We start from the raw sequence: 12,870 nt of genomic DNA, 5'->3' as shown, positions 1-12,870 counted from the left end.
AATGGAGGTTCTGAACGTCCTCTGTATCACATCCTTCCTGATTTCTGCCAGGGGCCCTGGTGTTGCTGTAACTTTTTTCTTGCTTCTTACATACTTGAAACTGTTCTTCCCTCCTCCATGCTCCTAAACTGGCCCTCAGTTTCCACTGACGCATGCTGTCCTATAGGCTCGTCCTCTGGCACAGTTCTCATACTTTGTGTGACTTTTTGACTCTTATCTCTTCTGCACTCCTGCCTCCCTCCCCTTTCTGGCAGAAGAGCAGAGCTGCATATACCTCTCTTGGCAAATGGAGAAGCTGATCCTGAACCAAGCTTCCTTTGCTCTTAACTGGGACCTGCTGTACCTTTCTCACGGTTACTCCTCCCCACCCCCCCTCCCCCACTTCCTTCCCTTTTCCCAATGACGACTCCCTTCTTTCAATTTCAGAATTGTACCTTGATCAGATGAAAACTGCCACAGCCTTAAACTTAAACATAGCATGCAGTGCCGTTTCTTCCGATGGGCAGACTGGCAACAGCTTTATAGCTGTAGCAACTAGGCAGGACTCTGACCAGAGCCAGAAGCCTGCCCTCTGCTTTCTGCTTCAGTCCTCCCCTTGTGCTACAGGCTGCCTGGAGAGGAAGGGTGTGATCCCAGAGCACAGACAGAACAAAGAAGAGCCCCTATCCATCCCTGATTCAGAGGGGAGAGGTGGAGCAGTTTCTGCAGAGCAAAGAGAAGCTTGTTTTGCTCCCAAATTGGCCACTACCTCCTGTTTGCAGAGAGGAGGGGATCTGGCTGGAGTCCGGCTCGTCTTGTATGTCTCTAGTTTGTGGTCATAACCCCAGGCATGCTGCCGCACCACTCATCCTCCCTCCCCCCATAAGCACTGGGGCAAAGCTTTTTGTTTTGTTTTGTTCTATGTAACCTGACTCATTAACTCTGATCCGGCAACAGAACCCAAACAGTGGAAGATGTAGGCCACAGCTTTCAATAAACTAAAGTATTGTCTAAGCAAAACCCCCGAACCTGTGCTAAAGCAGCACTCGCCGCCCAGGAGTCTTCTCTTTTGTTATCAGCACCACCTTTCCCACCATTATTTATATCCACCTCTTCTCCCTTCATGGAGCCGTACTGTTCAGGGATGGGACAGCCGCGCGGTGCCTCCACCCACTCCCTATGCTAGACTGCCATCGCCCTGGGTTATTTATTCTTGCCTTATATCCAGTTTTCCTACGGGGGGGGGGGGGCTGTCTGCAATGTACTGTACTAAACACTAATACCCACCACCAGCCCAGGTGCCCCATTAACAAATGATAAGGATTTTTGTAAGCGTCAATTGCCATCTGAAAATCTAAGTCTAAAATGTCCAAAGCCATCTCTGCTAAGCAGCTCCCACCCCTCCTAAATAAACCTTCTCACTGGGATATTTTCCCCATGCTGTATCTGGCCCTCGCATAGCTACTCATTACGTTTTCACGTTCCCACCTTTCTCCATTCCTCTTGGCCCCTTGCTTCCTCTTAAGTTGATTGCTTTTTGTGAAACCAAATTACCCCATAATCTCTGATTAGTATCAGGCTAGGGTGCTCCCTAGCCTCCTGCCAAGGAATTAGCTTGTTCCTCTTCTATTCCTCTCCACCTGATCCCATCATGCTCTTCCTTGCCCCATCTAAAAGGGCATGACCTATGACAACCATTTTTTGGCCAAAGCTGTCCTTTGCCCCAAAAAGATAATTTCATCTAAGATGAAATGTTCATTTCCAGCATTGCTCACCCCTCACAAAACTCTTGCATCTGATTTGTTGCTTCTGCCTAATTCCAGACCCAAATCCTTGGCTAGTGATGTGGCCCCACTCATAACCCTTGGGTCCCTGCTTCCTATCCCAAAGCAGCTTTATGGAGCTGGTCCCATCCTTGTGTTTAAAATTGGACCTCCCCAGCCTGAACTGGGCATAATATTTTGTCCTATCTCTGATAAGAGCACAGCCACACCTCTACCTAGTCTGCACATCTGCTAGCTCCAGATCATAGTTTCTAGCACAAACCACTGTTCCCTCAAAGCCGTGTGCATACTCACAGGTCCTGGACTTTGCGTGCACACAAGAAATCCCAATATTTGCATTACACTGGCTCATGGTGCGCAGACCTGAACTTTGCTTATAAAACTGCACAGTAAGAATTTTTGTGCCTGTAGTCTCAGAATTTGAGGGAACATTAGGTACAACCTCTCTAACTCTAAATGCTCCAAAGCACATAACTAGGCACGTTACCCCAAATGGCTCAGCCTCATAGCTTTTTTTTTTTATGCTACCCCATGCAGGACCTCCATCCTTTCCCCAAGATGCTTGTTACTAGCCTTGAGTGCTTTTTCCATTATTTGCTTTATCATGCTTTGCTCTAATGGGGCATTAACTTTTGCATCCTGTACCATGACTAGCAACACGGTGTCCTGTTCTCCCTCCCCCACCCCCCCAGGACTGTGTTCCTGCCATTGTCCCTTATCACAGGGGTCATAACAGCTAGAAGCTGAGATCCCCCCTCTTTGAAACAAAACTAGAGCATTGAGGGTGGTGGCTGTTGTCATGGCCAAGGGCATGTGAGTCTTATTCTCTATTTGAGGGTCTCTCTGTGCAGGTGAGGTATTCTGCCAGCTTGTGCCTTCTGTATAGGGATCTGTGGCGTGTTCTAGGGTCTGGCATAACATTTAGTGTTGCCACTTCGTAGGTAGGGTTGTGTTGAGTCCTGGGTGTTAGCCTGCTACACCAAAACAGCACGTTCTGTACAAGTTCGGAGTAACCTATTTTTAGGACTACGTTACTTCTCACTGTCTGGTAGTGGAAGCTTGTGTTAACTTAGCTGACTATTTGACTTTGCTTTTTATGTTGAGCCACAAGGGGAAATATCCTAATACAGGCCAACCAGCTTTTTCAGAGTGTACCTTCAACCAGTGCAAAACAGATTCTTAATTTATAAGCGAATGCTTGTGTGGGGGGTGTTTGTTTGTGTTAAAACAGGCTACAGTTGTACTGTGTAATGAATATCCAAACAGTGGTGTCTGTAACTTTACAGGATTGTTCTTGAAGGGGGTGGTAGTGGCGTGGGGAGGGGGGCACAAGGCTGAAGCTCCCTTACCCTTGCATTGCCTCTGCTTGCGTGGTCTTGCTCTGCGCTGCTGTTGCCTTGGATTAAACTTTATCTACTTCAGGTACGCTTTGAAGGCGTGGAGGAAGCTCTGTCCACAGGTCTCAAGTCACTCACCAATTGCTATCACGCTCTTTGCTTTTCTCTTCTAGCCCCCTCTTCTGTGCAACCAGTAAGCTGCGTAGAAATCATCAGCACTCTGTGGGGAATTCCCCCCCCCCCCCTTAAAGTATAATGGCTTTCACCTCCCCTTTTTTCTCACCTCCCCAGTTCAGGGAGGTTCCAGGTCAGTCAGATCTGGTAGAAAATCACCATTAGGCTGGCAAAGCTGATCTAAAAGCTAGAAACCCAAACATCTACTATAAAACGTATGGTGCCAACTCAAGACTGGGACCCCCTCACGCCTTATAGATCTGTCCATACACATGCTCTGCAGCTATTCAGCCCACAAACACACTTTTTGGTTAGGTATAGCTATAAAAAAGCTAAAAATGTTTTTTCTCAAACTCAAAAAATCTAAAACAAGCCACAACAGAATCCCCAGCCTTTTGAATCCTGTGTGTCTCAATTCGTCCGTCAGTGGACTTCTCAAATTAGTTTGTGTATACTGAGACCAAGCCTTTACATAATCTTCCTCTGGATCCAAACTGAGGGGGTGTGGAACAGGGCGGACTCTAAGAGGTAGGTGCAGAGCCCCTGCCGGAGAGGAGAGCCCGGGGGGGGGGGGGGGGGGGGAGCAGTGCAGATGGGTCTGCTGCAGGCACTCCTGATGACCTTGTCCCCGACCTCTATTGTGGTGGTGGTCGAAACCAATTTTATAACGTGCTCCATATCGGATGAGGGGGAAGTGCAGAATGACTTGCTCTGCAGTTTTTCCCTTTCTTGCTCTGCTCTTCCACTCTGGGAATGAAGGTGCTTAATAAATCTCATTCTTCTTGTATCCAACAGTCCTGATCTAGGGATGTGGCAAGCCTGGGATTATATCTTAACTACTCCTTCCCTATCTTGTCGAATCCCTTTTTAAGCCCAGAAATGCTGTTAACCTTCGCGCTGTCCAGCACTTGTGAGTTTCTCTCTAAAGTAGTTTCTAATTATACGTACAAAACCTGCCACCTGCTCTTTGTAACTCGGTACAGCAGAGAATAGCTTTGCCTTTACTGGCGGCAGGTAGGTGGCTGTTGCATGCCCTGTGCCTCTGTTCGGAGTTACCTTTCCTTGGTGAGGAGCTGGAGCTGGCAGAGTCCGACTCGAGGCAGCTGCAGCCATGGAACGAAATCTTGATGTGGAATTGTGCAGGGCTTTCGCAAGAGGAGGCATTGGGAAGGAAGCTGCTCATGGATTGTTCAGGTCACTTTCTCTTTCAAGGAGGGAGAAAGCAGACCAGGGGGTGTGGTCAGCCTGCTCTGTACCTTTTTTTTTTTTTTTTTTTTTTTTCTGCATGGGGTGGGTGGAGCTGAGGCACAGGAAGAGCAGAAAAGGGATGGTCCTGGCATTGCTGGAGGTTCCCACAGAGGAATGCAGTTGTACAGACCACACCAGCCTTGATCACAGCACTTCCTGCTTTCTTTCGCTCACTCCTCCACCCCCAAAATGTGTGCCGGTCTCCTTTTTATTTTATTTTTTTTTCAAGCTGGAATTGCTAGGATTTAATGGTCAAAGCTGAGCCATGAGAAGGATGTATTTGTACAGAAGAAGGATTACATAAATGGTGGGGATTTAGCTGCGAGTGCACTCTCTCACGCCCCCATCTCTACCTTTCAAGTATTTTGTTTTGGTAACTTGATAGCACACCAGAGCTGGCGCAAACTCAGCAAGTGAAGAGCAGCAACAGGAGCCCGGGTGTTTGTGGAACAGAAGATCCCAGCAGGAATCTTCCTGCTCCTTTTGGGGGAGGTGGTCTCCCCCCCCCCCCCCCCCCCCCCCATATGACTACTATTTCTGATGCAAGAAACTGAGAAACCAGATGGCATGAGGTTACCCCCTGTTCAATGAGGGCTTGGGAGCTGGTGGGGGAAGGGCACGCCTCCATGCCCCACTCACTAGAGACTGCGCCTTCACAAACCATGGACATGCTAAGGGAGTCTGTTTTGCATTTGGCCTTTCAGATGTCGACCTACAAGAGGGCAACTCTAGATGAAGAGGACCTGATGGACTCTATCAGTGAGGGTGAGGTCTATCCAAATGGGATCCAGGTAAGGTCACCTTGTGCTGTTGCTAACAGATGTGTGAATGCAAAAAGGATGCCACCCACCCTTCTGCCTAACTTGAAGATTCCTTAAATCTCTTGTGCTTCTCCCCATGAACTTCTAGTCCTTACACTGTGCTTTTTGCCCCCATGAACTGATGGCTCTTAAGTGCTTTGTTACAAAGCTTCATATGCCACACAGTCCTCTGCCCCTGCGCCTCAATCCCTGGCATGCTGGGTCTCTGCTGGCTGTTTCTGGTTGTATAACAGTCTTCTCCCCCCCCCCCCCCCCAACACCTACTTCTGGGAACAGACTGGCAGGGATTCCCATGCAGGGTTTGATGTTGTACAGTGCTTCACTGCTGGAGGCAGAACACATCGTGACCTTCACATTCCATTTATATTTTAATGGGTAACGTTCAGTGTTAACTACACTATCTCTAAACTGAATAGGAGTTGCACAGGCAGTGCATAAGCAGAGCTGTAGCCAAGCAATGGTGCACCTATGGCCAAGTGAAGGAGAAAACTGTGCCCTCACCCATTACACTACATGACCCTGAGTTGGGAGACTCTGTTAAATGTTTGTACAGCAATGGCCAGTGCAAGGGTATTAGGTGCCCTAGGGAAACCCCCCCCCCCCATCATACACTCACACACAATTAAAAAGTATGCATTTATAATGGATTTTACATGAAAAATGACATTGAAAGCAGTCTTCTGAGATAAAAATCACAATATGTATATTTACATGCACTGCTGAGGTGCAAACTAGAAAACCCTGCAAAAAAGCAAGAGATACTTGGAACCCATATGGTATTTAGACCTACAGTAATGCATTTTGGGCATAGGCATGACTCAGAGCCATGAGAGAATTTCTATATAAAAATAGCACTGTCAGTACTTAAACAGCAACAACCCTACCTATCGGGCCAATTGAGTAAAATGTGTGGGAGAGCTGGCGCTCCGAGGCGAGCGCCTGCTCTCCCGACATGCACCCAAGCCACTCTCCTGGGTGCCCGATTCTGTATGCAAATGAGGGCCCACGCTAATAAGCCTCCTTATTGGCAGAAGCGGCAGCTGTCAGCAGGTTTGACAGCCGATGCTCAATTTTACTGGCATCAGTTGTTGAACCTGCTGACAGCCACGGGTTCGGAAAAAGGGCGCCGGCAAAATTGAGCATCCGTTTTCCAACCCGCGGGCAGATTTTTTATTTTTGGGGCCTCCGACTTAATATCGCTATGACATAAAGTTGGAGGGTGTACAGTTTTTTGGGTTTTTTTTCTGCTTTTCTGTGCACTTTCCTGGTACTGGCTGAAATATAGCCTGCCTTTGGCAGGCATTAATTTCTGAGTAAAATGTGCGGTTTGGCTGCACATTTTACTTTCTGTATCGCATGGGATTAACTAATAGGCTCAACATGCATTTGCATGGGTACGGACATGCAGCTCCGTACCCATGAAACATCAATAAAGGCGACGACCTTGATAAGTATGAAATAGAAATTGAAGTGGGTCGGAAAAGCAGCAGGGGAGAAGGGATTTTAAGAGAAATTTAAAAAATCCATAAAGAGAATAGAAGTATTTTTTGAAATTAATAAAAGAATAATAGACGGAGGAAAAGGATAACTGCAAATTGGTTACCCTTATCAAAAACCTCCGTACAAAACAACCACCAAACAAGGATTCCCTTGCATGTTCAAGTTGGTGAGCTGATTGATTGCATCAGTAGCATGGGATCTTCTTAGTGTTTGGGTAATTGCCAGGTTCTTGTGGCTTGGTTTGGCTTCTGTTGGAAACAGGATGCTGGGCTTGATGGACCCTTGGTCTGACCCAGCATGGCAATTTCTTATGTTCTTATGTATAAGGGGTAATAGTGCGTCAAACACAGGGGCTAACTGTGTGCTCAGCCTGAGTGCACTGTACTGAATTGGCCTGTATGAAAGTTAATACTGAAAACATTACACCAGGTCTAAAGTAATACACCTCCTATTAGGAAAACAGAACAAGCCAAGCTACTATAGATTCCTACATAGAAACTCCACACTAATGGAATACCTCACTTAGTCACACATGCAAAACAGACCCTCAAATACAGAATAGAGACCATTTAGTATAGTATAAATAGAAATGTACAGACAACTGGAGAGGACACTACCATTCCTTATAAAACAAAATTAGTAAAACCATCCCAATAAAAAGAACTCAACTACTAACATAGAATAACATTGAATAATTAAACTCATAATTTTCCAAACACAAAGCACTTCAAAACTCACATCAAATAATACCCAACAATTAAAAAAAAAAACCAACCCATTATCCATATCTTGGAACTTCCAATTTCCAGATGCCCTGAAACTGTCATGGATTAGCAGGTAACTGGGGTATTGTGTGTGTGTGTGTGTGTGTGCGCGCACATGCTCTCTCGTTTTCCCCTTGAAGTAGGTAGCTGCCGTCTCCTTTAGTCCCCCATGGACAAGGGAATGACTTCCGGCTAGGGGGCAAACTCAGTTCTAACACTGGACTCCTTCAGCAGGTGAGGGTGTGCTGCTGCTGCCCCTCCAAAGCAGTACAGGCTCCTGACATCGACAGCATGGTAAGTGGGGCCTTAAGTGGAAAAGCAGCAGAGGACCGGCAGCATGGCCAGTGGCGCCACCCTCCATTTCCACTTAAGGTCATGCCATCCATACTATCTATATCCATGGGGGCATACTCATAATGTCCTTGTGTCCCCAATGGGTGGCAGAGCACGAACTCCCTCGCGTGACACAGGTTCTCACTCAGTGAAAAGGCCAAGAAGGGAGCATTCTCTGCTCATAGCTCAGACCCTGAACGCTGATCCCATCGGCAGAGATGCTGAGAGGGACACTCCGGTTTATTGGGTGCTGCATCCTAGATGAGGCAGCAGGATCAGTTACAGCACATGCTAAGAAGTCTGAATGAGCCTGATTAGTGCAATATAGGCACTTATAGCAGGCTCTGACTTTGAGCCAGTTGTCTTGTTTTGGGAAGAGGCACTCTGCCTCTGGGGGAGGGGAGGGCTGGCTTATCTTGCTGAAATAACTACCCATCTCAAAACACCTGGAAGGAGGGGAGAAAAAAACAGGGATGGCCCAAAGCTAATTGAGGCTGTAAAGCAGGTGTGAGGCAGAGATTTGGCAGGAGTGGGGTGGGAGCTGTACCTGTGGTAGTCACCTGCCTGTACACAGTATCAAATGTAAAGCTGGTGATTGAACTGTCCAAAGAATTTAGTAAAGGTGGTAGGATGACAATCCTGGGAATATGGGGGTAACTTGCACAGAGTGGCAGGTGCTACCCAAAACTTACCAGGCATGCTGGCTGGACTATCTGGTTGCTACTTGTCGTCGTTACTATGTTATCCCAGTTTTCCCATATGAAGGTGGGATGGGCAGCAGCATGGCATTCATCTGTTAGCCCTCATCCCAGAACAAGTGCAGCACAAGCGGTGGGAGCGGGAGCCTTTCCTGCCCATGTAGGCTGCTCCACCAGAAGTGGCGTGGCATGGGCAGCTGCTGTAACAAGTTGTTGATGGACCCCTGCCGCAGCCTGCCCCACCTGCGTAGGCTTCCTGTCAGCATAGAAATGCATGCAAGGGGCAGGGCCTGTTGGCACATGAGGTCTGCTGAAGGCCTTGCCCTGATTTCATCTTCGGGAAGCACTGTGGCTGCAGGTTCACACTTGGGCTTATATCCTAAAGGATATAATTTGAATTCACGTCTAGGTTAAATGTTGCAGCATTGATACAAGATTAGAGAAAATAGGAGGGAACTGTAGTGCTTGAATTCATAAATTGATAATTAAAAGAATATTTTTTGGGATGAAATTTAATAGAGCACAATTTTTTTTATTAGAATATTGATACTTTTTTGATATTTTGGCTCACTCTATAGTGAGCCAAAATAGTGCTTGGAGATGGATTGTTAGTTTTTTAATCAACATATTACCATGCAGTAATGAGAGTTTCATATCTTTTATTCACCTCTCCATTCTAAACAAACTGCTAAATTGTTTTAATACATACAGACACATCTAATATAGAACAGTGTGGGTTTTTAGTGATAAACTTGAATTAATAGGCAAAATACAGATAATTGAGATGGTAAATTGGAGTTGATTGAGTTTTTGATCCCTCAATAGTGAAAAGTTGGTGTTGCAGTTTGGTTTATCACTAATACCCTTAACATCCCTCAAATGCTGGTTATTACCATGTTGCACTGTTCTGCTACCTTACGCCATTGAAAGACCAATGAAATATGCGTGAAAAATGGGCATTTACACTGGGCGTCTATATTCTTTCAAAGTGCATATCCACTTCTCCTGGATGCCTGATGCAATAATCAAATCAGCTGCTGGGATAAATTGTGTATTCTTTGCATCAGATGCCCAGGAGATGTGCTGTGTGTGTAGATTATAGAAACATAGAAATGACTGCAGAAAAGGACCAAATGGTCCATCCAGTCTGCCCAGCAAGTTTATGGTAGCATCTGCTTCACCATACAGGTCACCCTCATACTTAAGTTTCCAAAACTGTCAAAGGCAGGGCTCTTGTTGGTTGCTGTCTGAGACCAGTTCTGTCACCTCTTGCTGTTGAAGCAGACAGCAATGTTAGAGTTGCATCAAAAGTACCAGGCTTATTGGTTAAGGATATTATCAGCCGCATCAGCAAGTTACCCCTATGCTTATTTGTTTTCCCAGTACATAAAATTCAATGTCCTTGTTGCTGTCTGAATCTAATTTCCCTTTTCCTCTTTGGCCCTGCTGATTAAAGCAGAGTGCAATGTTGGAGCATTGCATCAAGAGTATGAAGGCTTTATTGGTTAAGGGTAGTAACCACCACACTCGCAAGCTACCCCCATGCACTCTTTTCTTCATTCCCATCCTCCAGCCTTGAGGGATTCCGTGTTTATCCTATGCCCCTTTGAATTCTTTCACTGTTTCTCCACCTCCTCTGGAAGGACGTTCCAGGCATCCACCACACTCTCCATGAAGAAATATTTCCTGACGTTGGTTCTGAGTCGTCCTCCCTGGAGTTTCGTGACCCCTAGTTCTACTGATTTCTTTCCAACAGAAAAGGTTTGTCAATTGTGCATTAAAACCTTTCAGGTATCTGAAGGTCTGTATCATATCTCCCCTGCACCTCCTCTCCTCCAGGGTTATACATAATTTAGGTTCTTCAACCTCTCCAAGTCATTTGGAGACACCCCCAACCACCATTTTGGTTATCCTTCTCTGGACCACCTCCATCCTATCTCTATCCTTTTTGAGATCCGGTCTGCAGAACTGACAATACTCCAGGTGAGGCCTCACCAAGGACCTGTACAAGGGCATTATCAATAAGAGCATTGTTTTATCCAGTGGCAGTTAATTTACTGGCACAATATACATGGCCTGGAACATGTCTACTGTGCACGCCAATACTTTTTTTTTTTTTTTTTTCCCCCCCGTCAAGCCTCTTTATTATTTCACGATGCTGCTTTCTGTGGCTCCTCTGTAACGATACTAAGGAGGAACCACAGCAAAGCAGTATCTTTTTTGGATTTTGTTGCACCCTTGAACGGCAAGACTTAACCCCAGCACTGGGGCTGGCATTAAATTTTCTGTTAGTATGTGTTAGACGCATGTGTGTCTTTTTGCATTGGTATAATAGCCTCATCTACATGGCATTTATATGTGATATGTGCTGGTTTGGACACATTTTGTGTCAAGCTGTGTGCTAGGCTGACCACACTGTATTGCATCTGGCCCTGAGATCTCTCTCTCTCTCTCTCTGGTAATCATCTCCTCCCAACCATATTTTATTCCTCGGGATTTCTATATCCCAGATGTAACGTTGCCTGTCACTACTGAAATAGTGATCATGCTGTGGTCAAACCCTTGAGCTTTTAAATTGCTTCTCATACTGCCTGCTTCCTCAGTCTGCTCTCTGACCTGTGCAGAAAGTCTCTTGTTTACTCCAAAAAGATATTGAAAAGAACTGCCCCCCCCCCTTCCCCCTTCAGTTCTGCCATGAGCAGTAACTTGGAGTCTGTTTCCTTGCCAAAACTGTGCCTAGTACCCTTCCTCGTTCCCTACCTGGATCGTTTCACATGAATGACGCAACATAAAAAAAAAACTACTGCAGTCTGTTGCAAAGATCAGCCACTATATCCCTCCCATTGCTCATGTCCATCCCCTCTTTGTTAAAGGGATACTCTGTGGTTCAGAGTATGGTAAACAGATGTTTCCATGCGGTCTGCTTATTTAGTTGAGCTTTGCCTCTGTTTTAAAATTTTATTGTATTTTATTTATTTTATTTTAAATTTTATTTTAAATTAAAAAACATTTTTATTTGTATTTGTTCTTAATCTTGTTAATTGATTTATATTATGTCCACCGTAGTTCATATTGACTGTAAAGCTTGTTGCTGATTTTATTGTTTATTGTAAACTGCGGTATATAAAAAAAAAATCACTAAATAAATAAAAGCAACATATTTGGCCCTTTAATTGCACTGAATCTTATTAGCCGCACAAAGTTCAGTGTGCATCAAGCTGTGCTTTTAAAAAGTATTTAGGAGGAGGGCTCGGAAGTTTCCTTGGGACTCTGGGTAGCCTTTTTTTTGGGGGGAGGGGAGGGGGAAGACTCCACACAATACAGGTTATTCTCCCCCCCTTCCAGGATCTCTATGTGAAGAGATAGTATTGGGATCTGAGGGACTTAGGAATGGATTCTCCTCTTTATTTCATTTTTGACCAAATGTGGGGGGAGTGGCTTTTCAGGTAGCTGCTGCTCCCAGGAAGTGAGGTCTGTTACCTTGCCCTACAGGGCTCCAAACTCTGTGTACCCCCACTCCCCACCCAGGCCGTCCAATACCTGGCTTTCTGTAAGAGGTCGGACACTGGCAACACTTTTTCTTTTTAAGATTAAAAACCGAGGGTTTTGTTTAACAAAAAAAAACCCCTCCTGTAATAAACACCATTGCCAAAAAAAAAATGTAACTGAGGCGATCAGGAAACTGGAGATGACCAGCTCCCACCCTGCCTTTTCCTCTATTTTGCTTGGAACAAGACCTGGTGCAGACTGTGCCGAATGAAGCACCTATGTGTCTGTATCTCACATCCACCTCTGTCCTCAGATTGCAAAGTGTGTGTTGTAAGGAAAGCCAGGTATGAGCTCTGCTTTTATTTTTTACTATTGTAAAATGTTCATCTGCAAATTCCATTTATGTTGTAGGCCCCCCTTAGATTTGCCACTAAATATGTCCCTTTCTAACAGTTTGGAGATCAGCACGATCCATTCTGAGAGGTTGCCAGAACGGCTTGTGCTGTGAAGGTTGCAGGCAGCAAGGTGGGGGTCTGTCTGCGGCTGCTCTAGCACCCAGTCTGAACAGCTTTAAAGAAGGGGATAGCAAGCCTGTGGTGCTCCGTCCCTGCACTCACAGGATTTTAATTCAGGGAGGGGGAGGTTGCTGGTCTGGATCCCGTTCTGGCAGCCCAGAATTCACATAGCAATCGGCTGACTCTTCCCCTCCAAGGGAGGAGGCGCTCCTGTGTGGACTCGTCCAG

The 12,870-nt window shown here is 45.8% G+C and overlaps 1 protein-coding gene across 2 annotated transcripts in view; it reads left to right on the top strand.

The window, feature by feature from the left end:
• The window catches only part of ECE1 (endothelin converting enzyme 1), a 126,518-nt gene that overhangs the window by 19,608 nt on the left and 94,040 nt on the right, over positions 1–12,870 (top strand). For both annotated transcript variants that reach the window (XM_029579304.1, XM_029579305.1), the window contains exon 2: positions 5,227–5,313. In XM_029579304.1, coding sequence (XP_029435164.1) covers positions 5,227–5,313 — 87 coding nt within the window. The remainder of the gene's footprint in view (positions 1–5,226; positions 5,314–12,870) is intronic.

The sequence above is a fragment of the Rhinatrema bivittatum genome, chromosome 15 (assembly GCF_901001135.1).
Source record: "Rhinatrema bivittatum chromosome 15, aRhiBiv1.1, whole genome shotgun sequence".
Taxonomy (NCBI): domain Eukaryota; kingdom Metazoa; phylum Chordata; class Amphibia; order Gymnophiona; family Rhinatrematidae; genus Rhinatrema; species Rhinatrema bivittatum.
The sequence above is the reverse complement of the archived record's forward strand: the minus strand, read 5'-3'. Positions and strand labels throughout refer to the sequence as shown.